The 27,869-nt window shown below is 44.1% G+C and overlaps 1 protein-coding gene across 1 annotated transcript in view; it reads left to right on the top strand.

Annotated features, from left to right (window-relative positions):
• Positions 1-22,911, top strand: part of ZHX3 (zinc fingers and homeoboxes 3) — a 436,276-nt gene extending 413,365 nt beyond the window's left edge. Inside the window, exon 4 of the mRNA XM_044090292.1 lies at positions 20,615-22,911. Coding sequence (XP_043946227.1) covers positions 20,615-20,625 — 11 coding nt within the window. The 3' untranslated portion in view covers positions 20,626-22,911. The remainder of the gene's footprint in view (positions 1-20,614) is intronic.
• The last annotated feature ends 4,958 nt before the right edge of the window (positions 22,912-27,869 follow it).

Raw genomic sequence — 27,869 nt, 5'->3', positions numbered from 1 at the left:
AAGATGAATGCCTTGTATAGACACATTGAGTCGCATAGTGGGCATGAGTTTAAATTCTGTGTGATACAAAAAATTGTTAAGTATGTGCAGGGTAAAGTTTTAGATATCCATCTTGATATCAGTGAGATGAAGTGGTAATTAAGGTTGAATGCCACGGTATTTCCTGGCATTAATGACCACATTAGCATTGCCCCTGTTTTAAAACTAAAGCATATTCTTGGGTGATGAGTTTATATGTTCCTCAATGCATATATATTTATATGTTTTTAGCATTTTTTAAGTAAGAGTATAATATTATTCAATTATATATATTTTTATATATATGTTTTTTAACTAATTTTTTAGTTGGGTATGTTCAGTCTACTTTAAGTTGGATGTTAATTATTCAATTATGTTATGATGTCATGATTTTTGTCTTATAAAGCTGGGATAAGTTGAATTGATTTGTTTAATGTTGTTCTGAAGAAGTCTGAATAAAGACGAAACCTAGGTCAAATCGTTGGTTGTGTTTGATGGTGTTTTGCAGGTTCGGGTGCTGGTCAATTGTTCCTATGTCTTCAGTAAGCCACCCAACTACCGACATTCCGAAAAAATGCAAAGATAAAGACAAAGACAGGCCGCCTATGTCCAAAGCTGCCGACGACGCTTCTCCTAAGCTAGTCGCCAGTTCGCCATTACTCAGTGAGGTGCTTTCGCAACCCCTGATTCCCGCTACTTCATATTCGCAGGCCTCTACTGAGACCCATTCAGAGTCTGGTATGCCGCAAGATGCTTCAGCTGTGGAACTTGCGGATGTCTCTACCTTGGATGGGTCCGGAATCGCTCTGCAGGCACCGGCTTCTGAGGGTGTATTCAGGCCTACTGACTTGCATATTAAACCGACGCCATCTTCTTCAAGGCTTAAAACTCGAACCACGCCTAGAAAACTGACACCCAGACCGCATGTTCAGGCATCTGTGCCTAAAAAACAAATGATAAGAATGGCTGAAGACCTTATTACTTTAATCAGGGGAAGCCAGCCTTCCCCCTTTAAGAGATCTAGGACTGAATTTGCTTATGATACTTCTGACCAGGATTCTGAAATTTCTGTTTCTTCTGATGACCAAGATTTACCCTTCTCTGCCTATGAGGATTCTGATGCAGAGGACTCTATTCCCTCTGCTTCCCCCCAGAGGATTTTTCTTTTGGTGAAACTTTGCATACTTTTGGAGAGCAATTTCGCTGGGAAAGCCAGGATTACTCTGATTCTAAAAAGAGGCTTAGGGATTTCTTACTCCTGCCCCAACACAGGCCTTTAGCTGTCCCTGCTGTACTAGACATTGTTCATGATGCCTTTTCAGAATCTAGCAAGGCCCCTGACTCTTACCTCCTGCTCCCAGAAAACCTGATAGATATTAATGGGTTCCTGACTCTCACAAGTTCCTTTTTAAAAATCCTACTGCGGATCCTGAGACCATTTCACAGGGACCCAAGGGCATTAAGGCTACTACTGCCAAAAATTCATACCCCCTCTGATAGAGATTCCAGGGCCCTGGATAGATGGGGTAAGAAGGGTATACACATCTGCAACCTTGGCCATTAGGGCCTTAAACTGCCAGTTTCATATGTTAAAGTATCAGCAGCATATTATTGGATTGCTTAAACAGAAAATGATGATTCCTGACTGTGCTGAAAATTAGGATTTACAGGATTTAATGCATTCTGCTGAACAAGTTGAAAAATGTACTTTGCAATGTGGTTTTGATTCACTAGAGGCATCTTGCAGGGCTGCTGTCACTGGGTCTGTACTTAGAAGGCATGCTTGGCTTAAGGAATAATTTTTGCCAGGTCAAGTTAAAACTAAATTGCTGGATGCTCCCTTAAATCAGGACCACTTGTTTGGCAACAAAGCAGAAGAAGTTCTTAAAAAGACTGAGTAAAAAGCTAAATTTATGCAAACTGTTAAAGATTTCCTACAAGTACAGCCTCCAAGATTTAGTAGGCATTGGCCGTCTAAGAATTGGTCCTTCCATGCCTCCTCCAGGCCTCCTCAGTCCAGACTCAGAACCAGCACAACACCTAGGCTTCAGTGTCAGGGTATGCACAGGACTAAGCAGTGGGGGGCTCACACTTCCAAATCAGGGAGTAGTAAGACACCCCCCCCCCCATGGTAAGCTGTCTCAGTGACTTAACTTTAAAACTTCCAAGCACTTCTCAACTGACTGCTCCTTTAGGGGGAAAGATTGCTCTGCAAGCAAAAACTGCGAGCTCATTACCCAGGACAAATGGGTTTTAAATGCTGTTTCCCAAGGATACAGCTTTCACTTCCACACATTACCAACCCCAAATGGTTGGCCAGATCTACCCCCAAATCAGTGGGCAGAGGCTCAAAAGGAAGTACACTGTCTCTTAAACTTAAAGGCTATTCAAACTGCATATCAATCAAAAAGAAATATTAGCTGTACAGAATGCTCTGACATCCTTCAAGGGCCACATTCTTCCAGGACAATTAATGGTAAAGACGGACAACACCATTGTTATGTGGTACATAAACAAGCAGGGGGTACCCATTCATACCCCCTCTGCAGACTAGCCATGACTCTATGGAACACAGCCTTGAGCTACCAAGTGCATTTACAGGCTCAATTCCTGCCAGGAAAACTAAATACACTGGCAGATGAACTAAGAAGAAATCTCATGGACCCACATGACAACTGGGGAGCCCCGATGTAGACCTGTTTGCCTCCCCCCGAACTACCAATTGGACAAATTCTGCACAAGGATTCCCTGCAAACAAGCTTGGAAAGTGGATGATCTGTCCTTCAGCTGGAAAAAACTATCAGTTTATGCCTTTCCTCCTCTGCCTCTCCTCTCCAAAGTACTACTAAAGATCAAACAGGACAAACCAAGGATGATATTGATTGCACCAGACTGGCCACACCAACACTGGTACCCCGTCTTGCGCAGTGTGTTACTGCTGGCTCCATGGCACCTGCCTTAGACCCCTACCCTGGTGTCACAGCAGGACATTCAGATTCTGCACTCCAGCTTCAAACCCTGAACCTGGCAGACTGGCTAATTACCTAATCTCTCCGTTACCATACCTCAGTAAACAAGTGTTGGATGTCATGTTGGAGGCAAGGAGGCCTATTACTAGAAAATCTTATGCTGAAAAATGGAAAAGATTCTGTTCCTGGAGCCAAACTCGGGGGAATGGGCACAGCAGCGCACAATTTACCTCAGATTCTTCAATACTTAAGGGCCTTTCCTTTTCCCTCCATCAAAATTCATGCCTCAGCCATTTCAGCTCATTACAACACAGAACCACTCCTTTTTTCTCATCCACTGCTCAAGCAGTTCCTCAGAGGGGCCAAAAACCTAAGACCACCCAGGAGAGCCCCAACTCTAGCCTGGGACCTTAACTTTGTATTGGAAAAACTCACTCTTCCTCATTTTGAGCCAGCTGCAAGTGCAGAGTTAAAATTCCTTTCTTGGAAAACAGCCTTCCTTTTAGCCATAACTTCAGCAAGAAGGGTGTCTGAATTACAGGCCCTTATGGCAGTGGAGCCTTTCATCATCTTTCATGTGGACAGAGTGTCCCTCAGGACCAATCCCTCCTTCATGCACAAGGTAGTATCCAGCATGGCTTATCAGTCCATTAATTTGCCAGCCTTCATTTCTAATCCACAGAACAAAGGGGAACAGATACTGAACTCCTTAGATGAGCACAGGCAACTTAGGTTTTACTTGGACAAGACTAAACCTCAAAGGAAACCTGAACTGCTGGTGGCATTTGCTGCAGGGGCAGAGGGGAAGGCTTTTTCAAAGCAAACCACTTCTAACTGGATAGGCCATTGCATTCATTTTTGCTATAAGCACCATGGAAAACCTGTCCCACAGGGGATTAGGCCACATTCAACCAGGGCTGCATCTGCCTGTACAGTCTTTCTCAGAAGTGTCCCTACCAGGGACATCCTAGAAGCTGCTACCTGGAGTTCTGTACATATCTTCACCAAGCATTACCATTTGTCAATTTTCAATAAATCCAGAGCTGGCTTTGCCACTGCAGTCTTGCAGGGCCTTATAGCTGGTCCTAATGCTATCTAAATTCCTCCTCCCATCTTTAGCTTTGGGAATCTGCCCAAATGTGATGATTGCAACAGTGAAACACGAAGAACATAGTACAGTTGTGTACATTTACCATAAATGTAGATGTTCGAGTGTATTCACTGTTGCAGTCCTGGTTACCCTCCCACTAACCCCCTGACTTCTTTTGGCTATACCTCTACTCTCCTTTACTATGCTTAAAAGCTTTTTGGTGTATTTGCTTTTTTGTTTGAGGTATAACCTTGTATATATATACATTTAATTGCTTCCCATTAGGGGCACCTGATATCTGGGGTAAGAAAAACTGATGTAATGGCGTCGGTTGCATGCTTTATACCCCTGACTACCTGACGTCATGGAAGATGAGACAGCAACCGATGCAGGACCCAAGACTTTGATAATCAGACCAACTGAGGGCTACTGCAAGCAGATAACCCAAATGTGATGACTGCAACAGTGAATACACTCTAACATCTACATTTATGGTAAGTGTACACAACTGTACTTTACATCATCATGCTGATGTGATTTCACAGCCTGATGTACTTTTTTGAAATGTTGATTAAAAAAAGGTACATTAAAGTCACTCAACTGCGCTCCCCCCCCAAAAAAACAAAGTAATATTCAATTAATAATAATAATTAAGCAAGTGTACTACTGATGCTAGCACATAGCATCAGAGAAGATGTTGTGGGTTTTAACATGCTTATTCTCATATAAAATTACTTTATATGAAAATAAGACTCTGTCACAGCTTTTTGAATACTATCTTTAATAGCTAAATATGTATTGGTCTTGCTAAGACACTGCAGAATATGCAAGCAGTGAAGTTACTGTCTACATCTGTAACCATTCTGTAAGTAACAGGGGACAGCATGTACATGGGGTTAGAGGCATAGCCGGCTCAACAAGCACCTTGTGCCAGTCACATGAACCAGCACCTTATCCCCTCAGCCAAGAGTGTAGCCAGTCATACTTTTTGTACTTTACTGAGTACATTTTCTGAGCATCACATCTGTACGACTTTCTTTCAGGTTATATTATGTCTACAACTGTCTAAATAAATATGCCCAACAACAGATGCAATATTGCTAATCTAAAAACAATATATTTAATAGATGTTCTTCGTGTTTCACTGCTGCAGTCATCACATTTGGGGTTATCCCTGCTGGGGTAGCCCTCGGCCGGCCTGAATACCAGAGACTTAGTATTTCTGCATTGGTTGCTGTCGCTTGAAGACTGGTCAGGTCATCAGGGGTATAAAGGAAGGCAGCCGACGCCATTACTTCAGTCTTTCTTGCAGTGGAGCCCGAAGCAGAAGTAGTTTGCACGAGTGCCGGTTGGCCACTTCCCGAGTTTTGTTTCTGAATTGAAGTTGGTCTTCGAAAGCTAAGTACCCCATTGGGGATCCTTTTTTCTTTCACTTACCAATGTCAGAAAAAGTTAATAATTGTCTTGCCTGTGGAAAGGAAATACCACACCGGGACTTCCATTCCTACTGCGTCACTTGTCTAGGCCCAGACCACGACATCCCTTGTTGTCAGTTCTGTGCTTTAACGCCAGAACTATTTGCTGTCAGGCCCTTATTGTAGCCAGATATTCCCATTTACAGTCCTCAAATTTCAGTATGGCTTCCGTAAGCCATCCAACAGCAGACCTTCTGAAAAAAACATAAAGATAAAGACAGAGCCAGGCCGCACAGGGCTAAACTTTCTGACGAAGCTACTGCCAAACTGGTCGTCAGTCCTCCGGAGGTCAGTGAGGCACTTTCGCAGCCCCTGATGCCCGCTTCAGTTAATTCGCAGGCCTCTACCAAGACCCTTTCGGAGTCTGGTATGCCACAGAACTCGGGTCCTTTGCAACACCAAATCCAGACATAAACGGACACCTTCTTTCACGGCTATCGTTCTTTCTAAACCAACCGAGTTCCTTAGGCCCAGGGGTCGAACCACCCGCAAGAACCGCCTTCCAGCCATTCTTTGATGCCTTCTCCCTTGCCTCAGTCATAAATGCTTAGAATGGCAGAGGACCTTATCATGCTGATTAGGGGAAGCCAAGCCACTCCCTCAAAAAGAAAGAGCTCTGTCTCCAGAAGTTTTGTCTGAACAAGAGTCAGATGAATCTAATGCATCTGACAATGAAAACATGCAGCCTCTCTCTACATATGAGCATTCGGATGGAGAGAGGTATCTATTCCTTCAGCCTCTCCCCCAGAGGATATTTCCTTTGGGGAAACCCTGCATACTTTAAGGGATCATTTCAAATGGGAGAGTCAGGACTACCCACAGTCTAAAAAGAGACTCTTGAGAGTTCCTGGACCTTTCACAGCACAGGCCATTAGTCATCCCCCCAGTCCTAGATGTGGCAGATAATGTCTTCCTTGAATCCAGCTCGACTCCAGCCACCCTTCCTCCTGCTCCCAGAAAACCAGACAGGTACTAGAGAGTCCCTGACTCTCACAAATATCTTTTTAAAAACCCAACAGGCAGACCCTGAGGTCATTACTCAAGGCCCAAAATGGGTTAAAGCTACTTCAGCTAAGAATCCCACCCCCTCAGACAGGGATTCCAGAATACTGGACAGATGAGGTAGAAAAGTATACGCTTCAGATACTCTTGCTATCAGGGCAATAAATTGTCAGTTTCATATGCTTAAATATCAGCAACATGCCTTGGAACTCCTTAAACAAAAAATTTCCTTCTTTTCTGCATGGGCAGAATCTAAAGATTTACAGGAATTAGTGCACTCTGCTGGTCAATTAACTAAACACACTTTGCACTGCGGTTTTGATACCCTAGAAGCTTCTTGCAGGGCAGCAGTCACTGGATCTGTCATTAGAAGACATACATGGCTTAAGGAACAACCCCTGCTAGGCCATGTCAAATCAAAATTGTTGGATGCACCCTTGCACAAAGAGGACTTATTTAGTACTAAAGCAGAAGAGGTGTTAAAAAAGATAGAAGAAAAGGCAAAATCTATGCAGACTGTTAAAGATTTCTTACAGGTACAGCCCCCTAGGTTCAGCAGGTATTTTCCTTCCAAGCACTGGTCCTTTCCTGCACCTAGTAAACAGGGCCAGCCTAGGCCCCGTGGAAACAGACCTCCAAGACAGCAATCCCATGGGTTGCAGAGATCTAAGCAGTGGACTGCCTCCATGTCAAAACCAGGAAGTTCTAAGCCACCCCCTTATGGCAAAAACTCACAATGACTCACCCCCTCCCTACCTTACCTCTGCCTACCATCACATACTCCTAGGAGGAAAACTCTCCCTTCACTCAAGCACATGGGCCACTATTACCAAGGACCAGTGGGTTCTGAACATTGTGTCTCAGGGGTACAAATTCTCCTTCCACACCCTTCTAACCCCCACAGGGTTCCCAGATCTACCACCAAATCAGTGGACAGAGGCTCAAAAGAAAATCCATACCCTGCTCTCCGTGGGAGCAGTAGAACACGTCCCTGCAGAGCAGATAGGCCAAGGCTTCTACTTCACACTTTTTCTGGTACCCAGAAAAGAGGGCACCTGGTGTCCCATCCTCAATCTGTCCATTCTAAACACATTCCTGGTGATCCCAAAATTCAAAATGCTCACCCTCCAGCAGCTGCTACCCATGCTGTCCAAGGATGCTTGGCTAGACACCCTAGACCTAAAAGAGGCCTACCTCCACATTCCCATCAGGAAGTCCTGCAGAAAATATCTTCGCTTCAGGGAAGGATCTCAACACCTTGAGTTCTCTGCACTTCCCTTTGGCTTATCTACTGCTCCCAGAGTTTTCACAAAATGCCTGGCTCCGGCCATTGCTTTTTGCAGACAAAGAAATATTCAACTTTATCTCTACTTAGACGACTGCCTTACTCAGGCAGACAGCCAGGAAAGGCTGCTCAAAGACCTGGCCTTTGTAAAAAGACCTACTAAACTTCTTAGGGTACACAGTCAATGAAAAGAAATCTAAAGAGGTACCCACCAAAAGGATAATCTTCCTGGGAGCAAGTCTGGACACAGCATCCCAGATGGCATGCCTAATGCCAGAGAAACAAAGTTTCCTATCAGCTTACTTCTCTCAACTGGCCACCAGGCCCCAGCTTTCTGCAAGGGAAGTCCTGGGGTTCATGGCATCTTGCATACTCCTTATTCCATATGCCAGACTGCATATGAGGAAACTTCAGTGGTACCTAAAGAGCCTTTGGTGTCAGCACACTCAAGATCTGGAAACTCTTTTACCTATTATTCCTTGCCTGAGGGAGGAATTTCTTTGGTGGGCAACAGCCTGCTCCCACAACAAGGGGCTGCCCTTCTCCCCACCCCCCTGCCTCCCAGACCCTCACCACAGATGCATCAGACTACGCTTGGGGTGCACACCTGGAAGGCAGATGCATACAGGGCCAATGGAACCCCCAGCAACTCCCCCTGCACATCAATCTAAAAGAGATGATAGTTGTGCAGCAGGCCTTGATAGCTTTCAAACCCTTTCTCTCCCTCCAGGGGTTCTCCTGATCAAAACAGACAACACCACAGTGATGTGGTACATCAACAAGCAGGGAGGGACTCGCTCCTCCTTGCTGTGCAGGCTGGCCATGACCTTTTGGTTCACAGCCTCTTCCATGCATCTACACCTGTTAGCACAATACCTGCCAGGCTCTCTCAACTCCCTGGCAGACCAATTAAGCAGAAAACTGTTGGACCCCCATGAGTGGCAGCTCAATAGAAACACCTTCTTACTAATAACTCAGAAATGGGGAACCCCAGAGGTCTACCTCTTTGCCTCCCACACCAACCATCAGCCCAGCAAATTCTGTACAAGGGAGCATCACTGCATGGCATGGAAAGTAGATGCCCTGCTCTTCCCCTGGGTAAATATCTTGGTCTATGCCTTTCCTCCCCTACCTCTCATTACCAAAGTACTGATCAAAATAAGGGAGGAAAAACCAAGGACCATTCTCATATCTGCAGACTGACCCAGACAGCACTGGTACCCCTTGCTGCACAGCCTGTCCCCACTGCCCCCATGGAATCTTCCTCAGATTCCCAATCTCCTAACCCAGAAGGCAGGGGAATTCATGCACCCCTAATTGCAGACACTCAGTTTGACAGCTTGGCTTATAACCTGACCCCTGACCAATATGCCCTCCTCCGTAAACAGTTTCTGGATGTTATCCAAGAGACCAGAGGACCTAGCACCAGAAAGTCTTATGCAGGTAAATTGAAAAAGTTCTGCACCTGGATCCAGGCTAAGGGAGCCAATACGGTACAGCCCTCCATCCTGGATTACTTAGCTGACCTATTACACAGTGGTCTCTCTTTTTCCACTAAAAATTCATGCATCTGCTATTTACGCTCATTTTCCCACTGAGCAGCCTCTTTTTTTCACACCCTCTGATCAAGCAGTTCCTCAGAAGGGTTAACAACTTGAAGTCCCCCAGAAGGGCACCAACACCGGCTTGGGACTTTAACTTTTTCTTGGAAATGCTCACTCTGCCTCCATTTGAACCAGCTTCTTCTGCAGAGCTAAAATTTCTCTCCTGGAAGACAGCCTTCCTCCTGGACATCACTTCAGCCCTAAGAGTCTCTGAGCTGCAAGTACTTATGGCAGTGGAACCCTTCATCATCTTCCATGCAGACAGGGTATCCCTCAGAACTAATCCATCCTTCATGCCCAAGGTGGTATCCAGTGTGGCTCTCAACCAATCCATCCATTTGCCCACCTTCTTTCCTAACCCTCAAAACAAGGGGGAAAGGATTCTGGACTCTAGATGTGCACAGACAGCTCTGATACTATCTGGACAGGACTAAAGCCTTCAGAAAATCGGATCAACTGCTGGTAAGCTTTGCTTCAGGGGCAGAGGGCAAAGCCATCTCCAAGCAAACCATTTCCAAATGGATAACACACTGCATCCATTTCTGCTACAAGCAGCATGGTAAGCCTCCCCCCAGGGTGGTCAGGACCCACTTCAACAAAGCAGCCTCCACCTCTGCAGTATTCCTCAGAGGGGTCCCCACCAGGGACATCCTGGAGGCTGCCACCTGGACATCTGTTCACACCTTTACCAAGCATTGCCACCTGCCTCTCTTTTTCTAAATCCAGGGCAGGTTTTGCCTCTGCAGTCTTGCAGGGCATGCTAGCCAGCCCCTAGCTTCCTTGACTGTCTCCACCCTTTTCCTCAGCTTTGGGAATCTACCCAAATGTGATGACTGCAAAAGTGAAACGCGAAGAACATAGTACAGTTGTGTAAACTTACCATAAATGTAAATGTTTGAGTGCCTTCACTGTTGCAGTCCTGGTTTCCCTCCCTCCTTCCCATTTTTTTCTTTTTGTTACCTTTCTTCCTTGTTGTTCTCCTTCCTTTACAAGGGACATAATGGTATTTTTTTTCCACTGGTGGAGTCCTGCCACCAGAGCCTGGCCTCCTACTTTGGGGGTTTCTGACTGGTTAGGGGAAGAAAATCTGAAGTAATGGCATTGGCTGCCTTACTTTATACCACTAACGACCTGACATCAGTCTTCAGGCAACAGCAACTGACGCAGAAATACTAAGTCTCTGGTATTCAGGCTGGCCACGGGCTACCCCAGCAGGGATAACCCCAAATGTGATGACTCCAACAGTGAAGACACTCATAACATCTACATTTATGGTAACTATACACAACTGTACTTTTTAGGGGGAACATTTGAAAATCTTACTTACATGTATTAAGTGCTTGTGGCTGAGATTTTAAGATATGTGTCCATTTTTTAAGTTATAGGTGTCGAAGGAGGGGTAGAACTAAGAACTTATGAGTATAAAGGGGAATTTCTTTATACATCTTTAGCCCTTCAAGTGAAAGGCAAACAAATATTTCTACAATAATCTAAGTGCCTCTCTAGCACTTCAAAAAAAAAAAAAAAAACCTTTGCATTACTGTAGGAGGTCAATTGGCTTTTTATAGTAATTAGACCAATCATACCCCCCACTAAATCCACACACATCTCTCAACAAAAAAGCAAAAAAAAAAAATCATCTTTGTATTGCTGTAGGATGCCAATTGCCTTCCCACAGTAATTCAGCCAATCCCCAGCCCCCAGCTCTTCAAGTGAGAAGCAATAAAAACAAACAAACCAAAAAAAAAAAAAACTGAAAGCAGGTGAATTCTGTTCCAGCATTTCAGTACATAAAAAAGTAACTGCAGAACTAGCCCCTTGATTGTACCACCTAACACTTTGCATGTGGGGCAGTTGCATCCTTTACCCTACCCTTGTTCATAGGGTCATAGGTAGGTACTAAGCTATCGGCCCAAGGGCCTACGTACGCCTAGCCAACAAGGTTCCCTGGCTTACGCCACCCAAGAAAGTTACTTTCCTGTGCCACTGTCAAGCAGAGACACAGAAGTGATCCCCGGGGTGTATTTCCTATTTCCCATCCACTCCTCAAGATTTTTCTTGAAGAGTGCTAATGAAGAACTTTGCTTGACATAGATGGGTAGCATGTTCCAGAGTATGGGAAGTCTCTGGGATAGGAATCTATCCCTCCAGCATGTCCTGTTTATTGTGGTGACAAGGTTTAGGTCCTTAGAGCGTGTAGCTCGGAGGGATTGGGATTTCTTTAGGTGTAACATGTCCAATAGCTCTGGGTTTGACACAGCTTTATATGTTAGGCAAAGATCACCTCGTCGGAGTAGACGATATGCTACGGAGTAAAGCTGGAGTTTTTTGAGACGGTGTAGGGCATCTGTTTGAGGCCAGTAATCCTCTTTGTGAGGTACTTCTGTGGCCTTTCCAGCTGCTGCAGATGTCTTGTGAGGTACATTCCAAAAGGGGCATTGTACTCTATAATGGGTCTAATGAGTGTCGAGTAAAGGGGAACAATGACCTTTTTTTTCCTGGATGAGAACCCTTTTATGATGAGGTGTGCCATAGAAGGACTTCCTGACTACTGTGGCGATGTGACTATCAAAGGAGAGACTACTGTCCACCTTGGTCCCAAGGTCTCTTATCACGCATTCGGTGTTGAGTAGATTGCTGCCTATGTGGTAGTTCATGGGTACAGAGTTTTTACCAAAGGGGATGACACTGCACCTTTTGGCATTTAGCTTGAGGCCATGGCTCTAACACCAGGCATCTGTCTCAGAGAGGCCCTACTGTAGGATGTTCACATCATTTGGGGACTTGACTATGGCTCCTAGTTTGCAGTCATCTGTGAATTTCGTTAGCCAGAGGCCTTCTGTGTTAGCCTGTACTTCAGGGAAGTAGATACCAAACAGGAGTGGTCCCAGGACGGAACCCTGTAGTACTCTGCTTGCCACTGGTTTGAGGTCAGATTTGAAGTCTGCAACTTTTACAGTGTGGGTTCTGTCAGTGAGCCAGTTGGCAACCTATCTTGTGACGTAGGGATTTATGCCTAGTTTATTGAGGTTAGCTAAAATTCCAGAATAGGGGATGGTGTCGAAAGCCTTGGCGAGGTCAAGATAGGCTGTGTGAACCACCTTACCCTCATCTGCGGCTTTGGTGACTGCCTCAAAGAAGTCGATCAGGTTCAGGAGGCATGATCTGCCTTTCACAAACCCGAGCTGGGTGGGATCCAGAGTTTGGAGGTTACCAATGTCTTTGTTTATGAGTTCCATGATGATACGTTCCATGGCCTTGCAGACCAGGCTCATCAGGCAAATAGGTCTATAGTTCCCGGGATCAGTGGTGGCTCCCCCTTTGTGGAGTGGGAAAACTGTTGCTGTGCACCATTCAGTGGGCACAAAGCCTAATGCGAGGCTATTATTGAACATGGTGCTTAAGTGAGGAGCCAGTTCATTCTGAAGTTTGTGTAAAACGCAGCCTGGGATGTTGTCTGGTCCCATGGATGCTGTGTTTTTGGCTTTAGAGTGTGCAGCTTTCACCTGCGTAATTGTGATTACAGGGACTCTGCATTCTTTCTGTATAGATATGGGCCCTTTAGGGGGTGAGGTGGGGGTAAAGTTAGCACTGAACCTATCTGCCAGGATGTTGGCAATATCAGTTGGTTCTGTAATTTTCGTGGCTTTGTGCTGTAACTCAGAGCAGATCTGGGTGCTGCCATTGAGATTCTTGACATAGCTATAGAATGCTTTGTGGTTGTCCTTGGAATTAGTGGCGATTTTATTTTCGTAGCTACCTTTGGAGGATCTTATAAGGGATCTCAGCTTCTGACTAAGGCTGACCAGGGAGCTCCTCCACTCATGGGATTTTACTCTCTTTTGCAACAGTTTCTTCCTTTTGTTGTACAGTTTGTTTATGGCAGGGGACCACCAGATTGGCTTCCTTTTTTTTGGAGGATAGCGTCTTGGTTCTGTTTGGGATAGCACAATCCATGCACTCATGTAAGTGCTTATAGAGTGCATTTGTGTAGGATTCAGCAGTTGTAACTGTATTGTCCATCTGCATGGGTGTCGTGAAGTTCACTACTTCTGTCTGAAGAAGCATGAAGTTGGCTTTGGAGAAATTTTTTACTGTGGTTTCCTTAATGGGGGTGGGAGTGCGATGTGGATATCAAGGTTGATTAGCTTATGATCGGATCGGACTAACGAGGAGTTGACTTCAGGTGTGGAACACCGGTCACTCATGTTGGTAATGACTAGGTTTAGGATATTGTTGCCCCTGGTGGGATGTGGATAAGTTGATCTAGGGCATTGGAGTTTATGAATTCCGGAAAGCGTTGAGCTAAGGAGTTGGTACATGAGTAGTTTTCCCAGTTAATGGTGGGGTAGTTGAAGTCGCCCATTATTAAGAGTGTTTGGTTGAACCCTAATATTTTCCAGTACATCAAGAAAAGAGGAGTGAGAATCCTGGGGCATGGTGGGGGATCTGTAGCAAGCTACAATTTGGATTGCAGTTTTGCCAAGAGTTAGTTGCACTTGGATAACCTCTGATGCATTATGCTGAGCAACTAGCCTGGAGGTGTGGATATCCTTAATGAATATGGACACACCCCCACCTTTGGTGTTTCGGTCCAGGTTACATGGCCGAAAAGTGTGGTATGAGTTATAGCCTGGTAGTGCAGGGGTGCTGTCTGGAGCCTTGAACCAGGTCTCAGTCACTGCACAGATATCTATGTTCTCCATTTTAAGGATTGCCTCGAGTGAGTGCATTTTGAAATTTAGACTTCTAGCATTGAGTAGCATTACCCTCAGTTTTTGCTTGCTTGTTCCTGTTATGGTGGTGAATTTGTTACTTGAACCCTGCCTAAAAAAGGCACTATAAGGGCAGCAAGAGCCTTAGCCAGTATCCAGAATCCCAGGGGTGACAGATGCAGGCCATCTCTGGCAAAGCATCGTGGTCTGTCGACCATGTCATCCCAGGCAGACAAATACTGGATCCCCTTAGAATGACACCAGAAGCTTAGCCAATTGTTGAAGTCGATCATTTTGTCCTTGTACTGCGGTATCATTCTGGGCGATGGCAGAATGCTACTCAGGGCTAGGGTCATACCTGCCTGGGCTACAAGATTGGAGAGCTCTTCCATGTCTCTCTTCATGTAGTCCTGGGAGGTACGTCTCGGGTCATTCACACCAACATGGACAATGACAGTGTCATATTTGTACTTGTTGTGGAGTGACCTGAGTGCGTGGGTTATGTGGCGGATCCTGGCACCCAACAGGCAGCTGACAGTAACCTTCTCCTTGTTTAGCCTGGTGAGTGGGACATCAGTGTGCCTGACTATAGAGTCACCTATGACTAGTGTGTTGGGTATGTTGTTTTGCCTTATTGGCTGTGTTTGAGTGGTACACTGAGTCTGTGGGCTATGTGTCATTTGGGTTGTGTTTGGGGATGGAGGTTGGTTGTGTTTCTGCTTTGGAGGTCTCTGTCGCTTAGGCAGATTATTGCACTGTTGGTCAGGGCGGTGTAATATTGAAGTTTGCTTGTACAGTATTTTATGCTTTTCACCTTTGCAAGTGTAACTCTTTGGAACTTCCCCTAAAATGTGCTGTTTAGATTTTCCACACAAAGTATTCAAAAAAGAAAAATATGAAAAATACCGCAGCTTACTTTAAAAATAATACAAAAAAACCCCCAAAACTGTCGTTTAAATAATTATACCAAATTAGACATACTATGAAAACATTGGTTAAGAATAGATACAAGTTATATGACAACTATTTAATAGTTAGAGAAATTTTAGCCAGTTCATAGAGATATTAAAGGTAAGTTAGTATAATACAAACGAATTGTAATACGAAGTCAGAGAAAAGCAGGCTTATGGTATATTTAGAAATACTTGGTAGATTTGTTGAAAGCATTTTGTTATGGTTCACCTTTCAGTTCATACTTACAAGGCAGACAGTAATTGTGTTTTCACATGGGCTTTCCCACAGATTGCCTCATTCCCAAAGTGCTTAAAACCGAAAATAAAATAAAATTGCATCTTATAAAAATGTTAAACTTAATTCTTTGGAGATTTATAGCTGCATTATATTGTGATGTTCTATTTAATATCTGTTATACTTTTACATAAGTTAGAGCATTTCATGAAGTTATCGACTGTATTAACTTATGACCTGTTGAAAATTGTGCTATTATGTAAGTTCTGCTATGAATTGATGACTTTCCTGGAAGCTGATGTTTCAAAAGCACAAAAAAAAAAAAAAAAAAATCCCTGACAACCAATGGAAAAAAAACTCCTCTTTTTTTTTTTTTTTTTTTTTTTTTTTTGCAGTACAGTCCCCCCCCCCCCCCCAACTTTTATATACCAAATCCAGGGTCGCACCAACAACTCGAAGAAAGGAGAAATCTCCGTAAAAGGTGAATCATTGCTGGCGTATACTTAGAAACTGCACCAGTAATTATTTCCTGTGAGAAACCGCGTTCAGCTTTGTACTGTCCCCCCCCTGCAGCCACTGATGCTCGTGCAGTTTCTTCTGGAGATTGTGTAGGGAGTGATCCAGGGCAACATGTAAATGGTATAGCATTTCATTTGAGTTAGAATCTAAAAGAAGCAAGGAGTTGCAATATCTCCTTTTCTCTTTTTGTCCGAGTTCTTCATGTTTTGTGTTGGGTTGAGGGATGTTTTTTCTGTACCTGAACTGTACCTGGTGTGTTAAATTTTTCTTGGGATTTTTGATCAGGCCATTTTTTTGCTGGATCAAAATGCTGGCCAAGATCTAAAGTGCACTGGCATGTAGAAGACCATAGGTAGTGCCCTGCAGATGCCCAGCTTAATTCAATTACTTTTTTCAGAGTAATTGAAGTAGAGTCTTGTACAACACCCACTGTTGTGTCATATGTTGGACACACCAGTTGTGATGTCGTATGTTCCGCTTTGGATGTCCGAAAAGGTAGCAACAGTAAACTGTGATTACAAACTGCACGTTATATTGCTTATCTAAACATGCATTTTTCTGGCTTCAAATAAGTGGAGTCCTTCTGTACTAGAAAAGCATACATGTTCTACATGGGCCACATTCAGAAGATTAAATTGTTTTACACTTTGTGTCTGCTATCTTAGATTATCTTTCTTTGTTCATCTTTCTGTAATCTTTCTTTTTCTACCTTTGTGAAAGTGCATCTTGCTGCCAGTCAGCGATTCCTTCCTAACTTCTTTGATTGTTTGCAAGGCCTTTTTAATATGTGTACTCCACATCCAACCACCCTTTTCAGACCCTGTCTCCCACAGAGTTTATTTTACACTAGAGAAGTTGACTCAGTCTCATTTTGAAACTGCTTATTCCTGTTTCGAAATATGTTTTTTCCTAGTGGTGATTACATCAGCTAGATGAATTTGTGACTTACATGCCTTGTGTAAAACCACCTTACGTAGTCTTCCAAAAGGGTAGTGTCATTATGGATTACTCCTTCTTTTATGCCTAAGGTGACTACAGAAACAGTCCTAAATCAGAGGATTTATTTACCTGCATTACTTCCCAATGTTTGTAACAGAGGCAAATACTGTTTAGTTTAGTTTTAATGTATTTATTTGTTAAGTAGGTGAGTCCACTGGATGCAAGAGTCCCTTTTCAGGAGCGTACTAGGAGCATTGTGGTGTTACGTGATTTGCTCAGGATGACTTGATAGACAAATGGATGCTGATAGAGTTGAACCCTGCATTACAGGGGACAACCATTAGCTCATAGTCTTCCTCCTCTCTAAGTAACTGACAAAAATGACCAGATTACAGTGCATGATTGTCCACAGACATCTCAGATTTTATGTGACTAAAACCTAATCAGTAAGAAAAGATTCTCAGTTGTGTGTTTAATTTTTTACACAAAAAGTGATCCAGGGTCACTTTGTCTATGTGACTTTTTGACTGCATTAAATTTTGCTGTAGAACTGTAATAAAATATTGCCTTCATAGCCTTCACTTGAGAGCAGAGTTCTCAGGATAGCAGTTGTTTCAGGCTTTCTGTGCAATCTTCCTTTGAAACTGAACCATGTGGGCAATGCATTTAGTGCTCTAATGGAGAACATACTGAACACACACTCAGTTCTTTAGCCTGTCCGTCATCCTGGAGTATTTATTGGGTAGATGGATAGCTTGGGCATATTCTGGAGTGTCCTTTACCACTGTGGAGTCAACAAAAGAGGACCTTTGCTCCAATATGGCTTGTCTTTGGAGGTAGGAAAGATTTTGTCTGGCTTCCTAGGAATGGGCTCAATTATGTCCAGCACCTTCAACACTTCACTACAGGGCACTACCTAGTCTGCTGGAGGAGAGGAATTATATAGGCCTCCTGCAAGATCTGTTCCTCATGGGGGGTGGTGTTTTCACCATAATCCTGTCTATTACATCATTTCTAAGATTTCATTGAAGGATACAACCTCTGGAGGGGATTTGGGGAACCTCCCCTTTGGTCAAATCTATTTTCAGAGTGGAAAACTCAGAGGGGCTGTCCACATGCTTCCTGTTACACTTTCTCTTCCCTGTGGAAATGGGAAGGAAATCTTCCACTGACCTTCCTCAAGAAGAATGTTTTTTGGATCTTACCAGAATGGGCCTAGTAATCCTCTGGTCCTGAGGGAGCCTGGATGTTGATCGGCTGAAATATCCAACTTCTGCAGTATCTCTGGACAAAATTGATATTTCTGATAAATAGACATGAAGATTAGGTGTAGCTCCCTTCAGCACCATAGAATCCATTGAGATACCTGGGCTGTGAACCATCAGAGATGATAAAACTGAGGTCTGTGCCAACATTGACAAACCTGCCCCTGTTGGCTCTGAAGCTTCCTGAGCAGAGGCCAAACTGGGGGTCTTTTTTCCCCAGAGAATCAAAAGCTGAATGTTCAAACACTGAGAATGGCATGGAATTCATTGGTGTTGAAGACCTGGTCACAGCTGACATTGAGAAGTTCAGAAATGATGTCACTTGTGCCACAGCAGTCAGTGTAGTATAGGTGATGTCCATCAAAACTAGTGTGCCCCTGATGTAACAGCCTATGAAGATTCCATCGCTATCAGTGCTGGCACTGGGTCTGGAAGATGAATGGCAAGGTGAGAGATCAGGGTAACATCTCAGCCCACAGTGGGAACTTTGGGGTCAAGATGATAACATATCAAATTGGTATGTACAGGGCTCCAAACAGATCTGTAAGATTGACTTGCAGCTACAGGTGGTGGTCTCTGAGAAAGCAATCTAGAAAGTTCCTATTCAGAAGAGAAGCTACCTGTGTGCCATCTCTTGAGTCAAGTCTTCAGTGGTACTGGAAGAATCTTGTAAGTGAGGAAATGAAGGCCTGGCTAGAGTGGAGAGACTTGGTGTTTCTCCCCTTGGAGATGGGATAAAAAGTGTGGGTGCTCTGGAAGAGGTACGCTTCTCTAATACTGACTGAGACTTTTTTTTTTTCATGTGCCAGTGTCTCAATCTCCCACCAATGCCAAGTCAGGTGAGAGAATGCCCTTGAATACAAGTTTGTCTTCACTTTCCACTAGAATATTGCAAGTAAAATTTTTACAAATACTGCAGTCACTGGTAAGATGTGAAGCTCCTAGACATATTGACCACAACAACTCATGTGGGTTTAGCAGAGTTGTCTTGTGCGCACAACACTTACACTTTCTGAAGCTTGGTGTTCCCCTCCTTCTGCGTGATTTAACTGCCAATCTCAACACAAAATAACTTCTTACCAGCAGAAAAGCACTGAAGAAGCGAGAAGAAGAGAATAACCAGTACAAAAGAGAGTTGGCCAGTGGCCCATGTCATGACAAGGTGAGGAATGTGTAATCAGATAGGGAGGAAAGGAAACAGAATCAGTACAAAAGAGAGTTGGCCAGTGGCCCATGTCATGACAAGGTGAGGAATGGGGGATCAGATAGGGAGGAAAGGAAACAGAACCAGTACAAAAGAGAGTTGGCCAGTGGCCCATGTCATGACAAGGTGAGGAATGTGGGATCAGATAGGGAGGAAAGGAAACAGAACCAGTACAAAAGAGAGTTGGCCAGTGGCCCATGTCATGACAAGGTGAGGAATGGGGGATCAGATAGGGAGGAAAGGAAACAGAACCAGTACAAAAGAGAGTTGGCCAGTGGCCCATGTCATGACAAGGTGAGGAATGGGGGATCAGATAGGGAGGAAAGGAAACAGAACCAGTAACCAGTACAAAAGAGAGTTGGCCAGTGGCCCATGTCATGACAAGGTGAGGAATGTGGGATCAGATAGGGAGGAAAGGAAACAGAACCAGTACAAAAGAGAGTTGGCCAGTGGCCCATGTCATGACAAGGTGAGGAATGGGGGATCAGATAGATAGTTAGGGAGGAAAGGAAACAGAACCAGTAACCAGTACAAAAGAGAGTTGGCCAGTGGCCCATGTCATGACAAGGTGAGGAATGGGGGATCAGATAGGGAGGAAAGGAAACTGAGAACCAGTAAAGCACTGTAGAAACATAGCAACTGTTGGACAGTATATTGTCTGACCCTTGGCTTAGTGGATTTATCCTCACGTGGTCCTTGAACCATGTGAGTTTGGGACCACTGGCCTGTGTCATACCGAATATGAAAATGATGTACTTTGTTGCATCTGGATGAGCAGGTTCATCTCAAGGCAGACAAGGGTAGTAAGACTATTGATGATGTAATTTTGTAGTAATACTTAATTTTTGGGTGGTGCACCTGAGGTCTAGAAACTAATTTGCAGAGCATTATGAATAAAAAGGAGGGGTCTAGTAGCATAGGAAAATTTCAGATGCAGAGTTGACTGATAACTTGCAGTTTCAGTCCCACTGGCTGATAAAGGTAGAATTGGAAGAGCATACCCACCTTACTGTTTGTTTAGTATTACTTTGTCACTTGAATCTATCTCACCATTTGTTTAGGACTGATTTATCAGTATCAACACAGAACTGAATTTTGACTTGCACTGCTATTTCCTTTCACCATATTTTAAGTATAAAGTACTGATTTGCAATATCATTGCAGAAACCCACCACAACTGTTTTATATTGGTTAAAAGTTACTAGTTGTTATCGCCTTTCTCTCATATTTTGTATCTAAATTCCCAGCACAAGTTAAATGGAGATGAATAATGAATTTTATGAATTTTGTGTTTTTAGAAAGCTTTACCACTGATTGTATATTTTATGTCTTTTCTCCCAGAATCAGAATGAAGGACCAAATCTCATTTGTAGAGCAAGAAAAGGCAGATGCTTCAGCTCTGCAGATTTCGTACAGAAGGGGTCCGCTTTCTGTTAAAAGATGGAACTGTGGGCAAGGGGAGGGGGCAAGCCCTGCAGTGCTAGTGGACCGAGCAGCACAGAGTACTCGACAGGGCTACTTGAAGCGAGTATGAAGAATGAAGGATACCATTCATCTGGAAAACACTTGCAAGATAAATGGACTAACGGTTATAAGCAAACCTACCGCCCTTCCTCTTCACACTCACCAGCAATCTTGCCTTACATTAGGCACAATATTTCTGTGGTTTCTTATGTGGCAATGTTTTCTACAACTAGACATTTCAGTGTCTGCTGATGCACAGATTTGTCCTCCCTGGGAACTACATTTTATATTTGATAGCTTTAGAACATGAAATCTGTTTTGTAGCTCTTTACTACGTGTTGCATGTTGAGTGATTGACAAATGGGGTATTTTTCTTTATAATGGAGAGTGCTGGTCACATGAAATTAAGCTGGTCCTTTGTCAGAAAGTTTTCTGGAAAGTGGAGGAAGGGAGTTGTCTGCAACGGTTAGTGGTATCGTCAGTAAAGTAAGCTGACAAGGAGGCAAGTTTGTACCGACCAGCTTATTTTTAAGCATTCTGATGTACCACTGAATTTAAATATGGTTAAACTTATTTTAGGAAAACATTTTGTATGAACTGTAGAAGACTGAGACCTGCAGTCTGCATGTACGTAGATGAATTTTCTCTGTAGTGTAAATATTAGCCTTCAAGGTGAGAGCTGCTTTATTATTTTTTTTTCTCTCCTGCAAGGTGAAGTTTATGTTTTAGGCACCCAACACTTAAAACAGTAGGCACTGCGAGTAGAATGTTACTGACTGGAAACAGTGTTACATAGGGCTTGGGGTGGTAACTGAAAACACTAGATCATCGGAAAATCAACAAGTCCGTAATTTGTGTTGGAACCTTAGGTTCAGATCTTCATGGTCATAGTACGATATACAAATTGGATTTTGGACAGGTCATAGGAAAACATGGCACTTATGTACTGTACATAAAAAAGATGAGTGTAAAACCAGTTTAGCAGTCATCTGTTTAGTAGGAGCGCTGTCACTTTAACATCAGTAAACCAGGATCATTATTACATACATTTTAGGACACTGTGTGCATATGTACAGGGGGACATGTGATAAAACAATGTTTTTGTGCTGTGGTGTGGGAAATATGGCCTCCAGCTGTCATTCGCACAGCACTGCCCCCCCACCCCCCACCCCATATACCAGCAGAAATCTAGGCTGAATTGTTTAAAGGAAAAAAATGATTCTGAATTCAACTAGAGATGCTAAGAAGAAAACAAGTGTTCATTATTTATGGATCACAGATTCTGATACTTTTTTCAATGGGTTAAGCAAAGCTGTAGGCCTTTAATATTTCTGTAAATATTCCTTCCTTATGAAGGGTCAAAACGGCTTCTTACTTCCTGAAAAGGCAGGCATGGTAAGCCCTTGACAGGGAGGGTTAGAACACTTTCCAGCAGATCATCTGCTACTATTTATAGCCATTTTCAAAAATGTTTCTGTACGAAATACCTGTTAGACTGTCACATGGTCTTCCATTCACACATTTTCTAAAAGAAACGGTTTTGCTTTGTCAGCCGTGTAGAACATGTAACAGGCAAATGATTCATTCCCGAGAGCTTGAATATACATTTGTTGGTAGATTGTCATTTGGCTATACTGTACACTGACCTGTACATATACAAAATCATTACAAATTGTAATAGTAGGTGTTCGCTTGCATTCATGTCTTGAGGGAAAGTAAGCAGAGCCTTTGTGATGTGTTGAATGCTGGTCTGTGCAGATGAGTTACTTCCCTCCTGCAGAGCCATTGAAAGAAAGTCTCTCTCACATAATTATCATCTTGTTGATACATGAGAATTCGATGTTGTGCCACCCAGTATCTGACAGTTGGCTTTCATTAGCCTTTATATGTAGCTGTTATGTTACAATTTCTGAAGAAGCCGTAAGCTGACACAGTGGCAGTTGAAGTGGAGTTATGGTAATCAGATTATCATTTTTGTGCCATATAGACATTCAGTAGCCTCCAGAATCAAAGTAAGCACATGGAAAGTGATGGGTAGTATGTTTGCAATACACCACTGTTGCATAATGGAATATTGGAGTATAGAAATGGGAGAGTGGAGTTACTTCCGATGTTCTTCGTGTTTCAGTGTTGCAGTCATCACACTTGGGTTATCTGCCTGCAGGTAACCCTCAGTCGGCCTGAATACCAGAGACTTAGTATTTCTGCGTCGGTTGCTGTCACTCCAGGACTGACGGCAGGTCATCAGGGGTATAAAAAACAGGCAGCCAATGCCATTACATCAGTCTTTCTTGCCAAGGAGCCCGAAGCAGAAGCAGTTTGCATGAATGCCGGTCGGCCGCTACCTGAATTTTCGTTTCCGAATTAAATCCTCCTGAAGTCTTCTAAAGCTAAGTACCCTGTTGGGGATCCTTTTTTCTTGCTCTAAACGATGTCAGAAAAAGTTAACAATTGTCTCGCCTGTGGAAAGCAAAAATATCACATTGGGATTTCCATTCTTACTGCTTCACCTGTTTAGGCCCAGACCACGATGTACCTCGCTGTTGGTTTTATACTTTGTTCAGCGCCCAAACTATTCATTGTCAGGCCCTTATTGTTGCTAAATACTTTTGCTCCGTATTCCAAAACGGATTCGGTAAGCCATCCGACTACTGATCTTCCAAAAAAAGTAAGGATAAAGACAGAGAGAGCACAGGTCCAAAGCTGCCGATGACGCTTCCTTTAAGATAGTTGCCAGTTCACCAGTACTCAGTGAGGCGCTTTTGTAGCCCCTGATGCCTGCTTCAGTGGATTTGCAGGCCACTACCGAGACCTGTTCAGAGTCCAGTATGCCTCGAGACTCTTCTTTGACTACGGAACTTGCGGATTTCTCTACCTTGGATGGGTCCAGAGCCACTGTGCAGGCACCGGCTTCTGAGAAAGTTCTTCGCACTACCGATATTCGACACAAACTAATGACTTCTTTCACTTCTTCACTTCTGTCTAAAACTACCGAGTTTCTAAGGCCAAGAGTACGAGCTACGCCTAAAAAACTGGCGACTCAAACTCAAGCACCTGCTTCCTTGCCACATCATCAAATGCTTAAAATGGCAGAAGACCTGATTATGCTGATTAGGGGAAGCCAGTCTTCCCCTGCTAAGAGAAAGAGACCTGTCCCCAGCAGCTTTAACAGAACAAGAGTCCGACGACTCTGAGGTATCTGATTATGAAGACATTCCTTTATCTGTTTATGAGGATTCAGATGCAGAGGAATCCATTCCCTCTGCTTCTGCTCCAGAAGATTTTTCTTTTGGTGAAACCCTACATACTTTAAGAGAGCATTTCCACTGCAAATACCAAGACTATCCTCAGTCCAAAAAGAGACTCTGAGAATTTTTAGATTTGCCACAACATAGACCTTTAGCAATACCCCCAGTTCTGGATGTTGTGGATGATGCCTTTATGGAATCCATTCCAACTCTTGATACTTTACCCCCTGCTCCTAGGAAACCAGACAGGTACTACAGAGTTCCTGACTCTCACAAATTCCTTTTCAAAAAATCCTACTGCTGACCCAGAGGTCCTCTCCCAGGGGCCTAAAGGTATCAAAGCAACTACAGCTAAGAATCCCTCCCCTTCGGACAGGGGTTCCAGAGCTTTAGACAGATGGGGTAAAAATGTATACACCGCTGCATCTCTCGCCATTAGGGCATTGAATTACCAGTTTCACATGCTGAAGTACCAGCAACATATTATGGAACTTATTAAGCAAAAATTAGCTACCTTTATTTTCTGCACAGTCTGTAAAGAATTACAAGAGCTTATGCATTCAGCAAGTACACTTTGCAATGTGGCTTTGACACCCTAGAAGCATCTTGCAGGGCAGCAGTCACTGGTTCTGTACTGAGAAGGCATGCTTGGCTTAATGAGTAGACCTTGCCAGACCATTTCAAATGAAAATTACTAGACATTCATTTGAACAAGGACAATCTGTTTGGCACCAAAGCAGAAGAGGTTCTTAAAAAGATGGAAGAAAAAGCTAAATCTATGCAGACTGTCAAAGATTTCTTGCAAGTACAGCCTCCTCCTAGATTCAGTAGGCATTGGCCCTTTCCAGCCCCCTCAAGGCCATCTCAAACTAGACCCAAGGGAAACAGACCCCCCCAGACTACAGTCTCAGGGTATGCAGAGATCTAAGCAATGGAGGGCCTCCACTTCAAAAACAGGAAGTGCTAAGCCACCCCCTTATGGAAAGAATTCACAATGACTTCTCAACTCCACTGCTCACCTCTTCCCAACTGCTCGTGCCCCTAGGAGGAAAACTTGCCCATCATGCAAAAAACTGGACTTCCATCACCAAAGACCGATGAGTCCTCAACATTGCATCCCATTTTTCACTCACTGCCAACCCCAAAAGGGTTCCCAGACCTTCCTCCAAACCAGTGGGCAGAAGCACAAAACCAAGTTCAATCCCTGCTCTCCATAAGGGCAATTCAGCCTGTTCCTGCAGAACAGATAGGTCAAGGGTTCTATTCCAGACTTTTCCTGGTACCCAGAAAAGAGGGCACTTGGTGCCCAGTCCTAGATCTCGCCATTCTAAACAGCTTCCTGGTGGTACCAAAATTCAAAATGCTCACCCTTCAGCAGCTTCTTCCTATGCTGGCCAAAGATGCCTGGTTAGCCACCCAAGACCTAAAAGAAGCCTATGTACACATCCCTATCAGGGACTCATGCAGGAAATACATATGCTTCAGGGCAGGATCTATGCATTATCAGTTCTTTGCAAATCCCTTTAGCTTATCCACTGCTCCCAGAGTATTCACAAAATGCCTGGCTCCAGCCATTGCCTACTGTAGACAGAGAAAAATTAAAATTTATCCGTACTTGGATGACTACCTGATTCAGGCAGACACTCAGGAAATCCTGTTGCAGCACCTGACATTTGTAAAGAACCTTCTAACCTCCCTGGGGTACACTATCAACGAAAAGAAATCAGAACTAGTCCCCAGTCAAAAGATTGTATTCCTGGGAGCAAGCTTAGACACAGCATCCCAGATTGCATTCCTTACTCCAGAACAACAAGCCTATCTGACAGGCTTCTTCACTCAAATGACCACCAGAACACAGCTATCTGCAAGGAAAATCCTGCAGGCCCTGGGGTTCATGGCCTCTTGCATCCTGCTAATTCCATATGCCAGACTGCATATGAGGAAATTTCAATGGTACTTAAAAAGTCTCTGGTGCCACCATTCTCAGGACCTGGAAACGGTCATTCTTATCATACCCTGTCTAAGGACAGAGTTTCTTTGGTGGGCAGCAGCATGCAACCACAACAAGAGACTTCCCTTTACTCAAACCCATACTGCCCAGACCCTAACCACAGTTGCATCAGACTATGCCTGGGGGGCACAACTGAACAACAAGTGCATTCAGGGCCACTGGAGCCCAAGTCAAATTCATCTGCACATCAACCAAAAAGAGATGCTAGCTGTTAAGTACACTCTAACAGCTTTCAGATCCCAACTCTCACCAGGACCCCTGCTAATAAAAACAGACAACACTACAGTTATGTGGTACATCAACAAGCAGGGGGAAACCCACTCTTAACCACTCTGCAGGCTAGCTATGACCCTGTGGAACACAGCCCTGGAGATGCAGGTCTATCTGCAAGCTCAATTCCTACCAGGCAAACAAATCTAACTGGCAGACGACTTGAACAGAAATCTCCTAGACCCACATGAGTGGCAGTTAAAGCCCAGCACCTTCATCTTTCTGATCCAGAAATGGGAGACCCCAAAGGTGGACCTCATTGCCTCCCCCTGCAATCAACAGCTCAACAAATTCTGCACCAGGACACACCACAGCAGGGCCTGGAAAGTGGATGCCCTGCCCTTCCAATGGGTAAACCTCTTATCTATGCATTTCCCCCTCTGCCCCTTCTCTCAAGAATATTGCTCAAAATAAGACAGGACAGACCAATTCCAATCCTGATTGCCCTGTACTTGGCCACACCAGCACTGGTGCCCACTACTGCACAGCCTGTCACTGGTGCCACCCTGGCACCTACCCCAGAGCCTGACTCTTCTCACTCAGCAGGGGGGACAGATCTTGCAACTGCAAACCCTGAATCTTGGAGCCTGGCTTATTCCATGAATTCTCCCCCAGTGACCAGCCTAAACAAGCAGGTGCTGGGTGTCATTCTTGAAACCAGAAGACCCAGTACAAGGAAATCCTATGCTGATAAGTGGAAAAGGTGTATTGCTCCTGAATTCAATCTAAAGGAGAGGACACAGCACTCCCCTTCCTACCTCTAATCCTGGATTACCTAACAGACCTACTCCACAGAGGCCTTTCCTTCTCCTCCATTAAGATTCATGCCTCTGCCATCTCGGCTCATTACAACACTGAGCCACCTCTCTTCTCTCACCCTTTCATCATACTGTTCTTGAGAGGGGCAAACGACTTAAGGGCACCAAGGAGAGCACCCCCCCCCCCTGTGCTTGGGACCTTAACTTTGTACTGGAAAAGCTCACGCTACCCCCCTTTGAGCCTGCAGCATCAGCAGAGTTAAAATTCCTCTCTTGGAAAACAGCCTTGCTTTTGGCCATCACTTCAGCTAGAAGAGTGTCTGAGCTGCAAGCACTTATGGCTGTGGAACCCTTCATTATTTTTCATGCTGACAGGGTCTCCCACAGGACTAATCTTTCCTTTATGCCTAAAGTGGTGTCCAGTGTGGCTCTCAACCAAATGATCCATTTTCCAACCTTCTCCCCTAATCCTCAAAATAAATGGGAAAGGATCCTGCACTCCTTGGATGTGCACAGACAGCTCAGATTCTAGCTGGAATAGGACTAAGCCGTTCAGGAAATCTTACCAGTTACTACTCAGTTTTGCACCAGGGGCAAGGCCATTTCAAAACATTTCCAAATGGATAGCACACAGTATCCATTTTCTGCTACAAACACCATGGGAAACCAACCCCTCAGGGGGTCAGAACAAATTCCACTAGGGCAACTTCTACCTCTACAGCATTCCTCAGGGGAGTCCCTACCAGGGACATTCTGGAAGCTGCTACCTGGAGTTCTATACACACATTCACCAAGCATTACCACCTGCCTAGATTTTCCAAATCCAGGGCGGGTTTTGCAACAGC

The sequence above is a fragment of the Protopterus annectens genome, chromosome 12.part0, assembly GCF_019279795.1.
Source record: "Protopterus annectens isolate FY-2018-M chromosome 12.part0, PAN1.0, whole genome shotgun sequence".
Lineage (NCBI taxonomy): Eukaryota > Metazoa > Chordata > Ceratodontiformes > Protopteridae > Protopterus > Protopterus annectens.
This window is presented reverse-complemented; position numbering and strand designations above follow the sequence as displayed.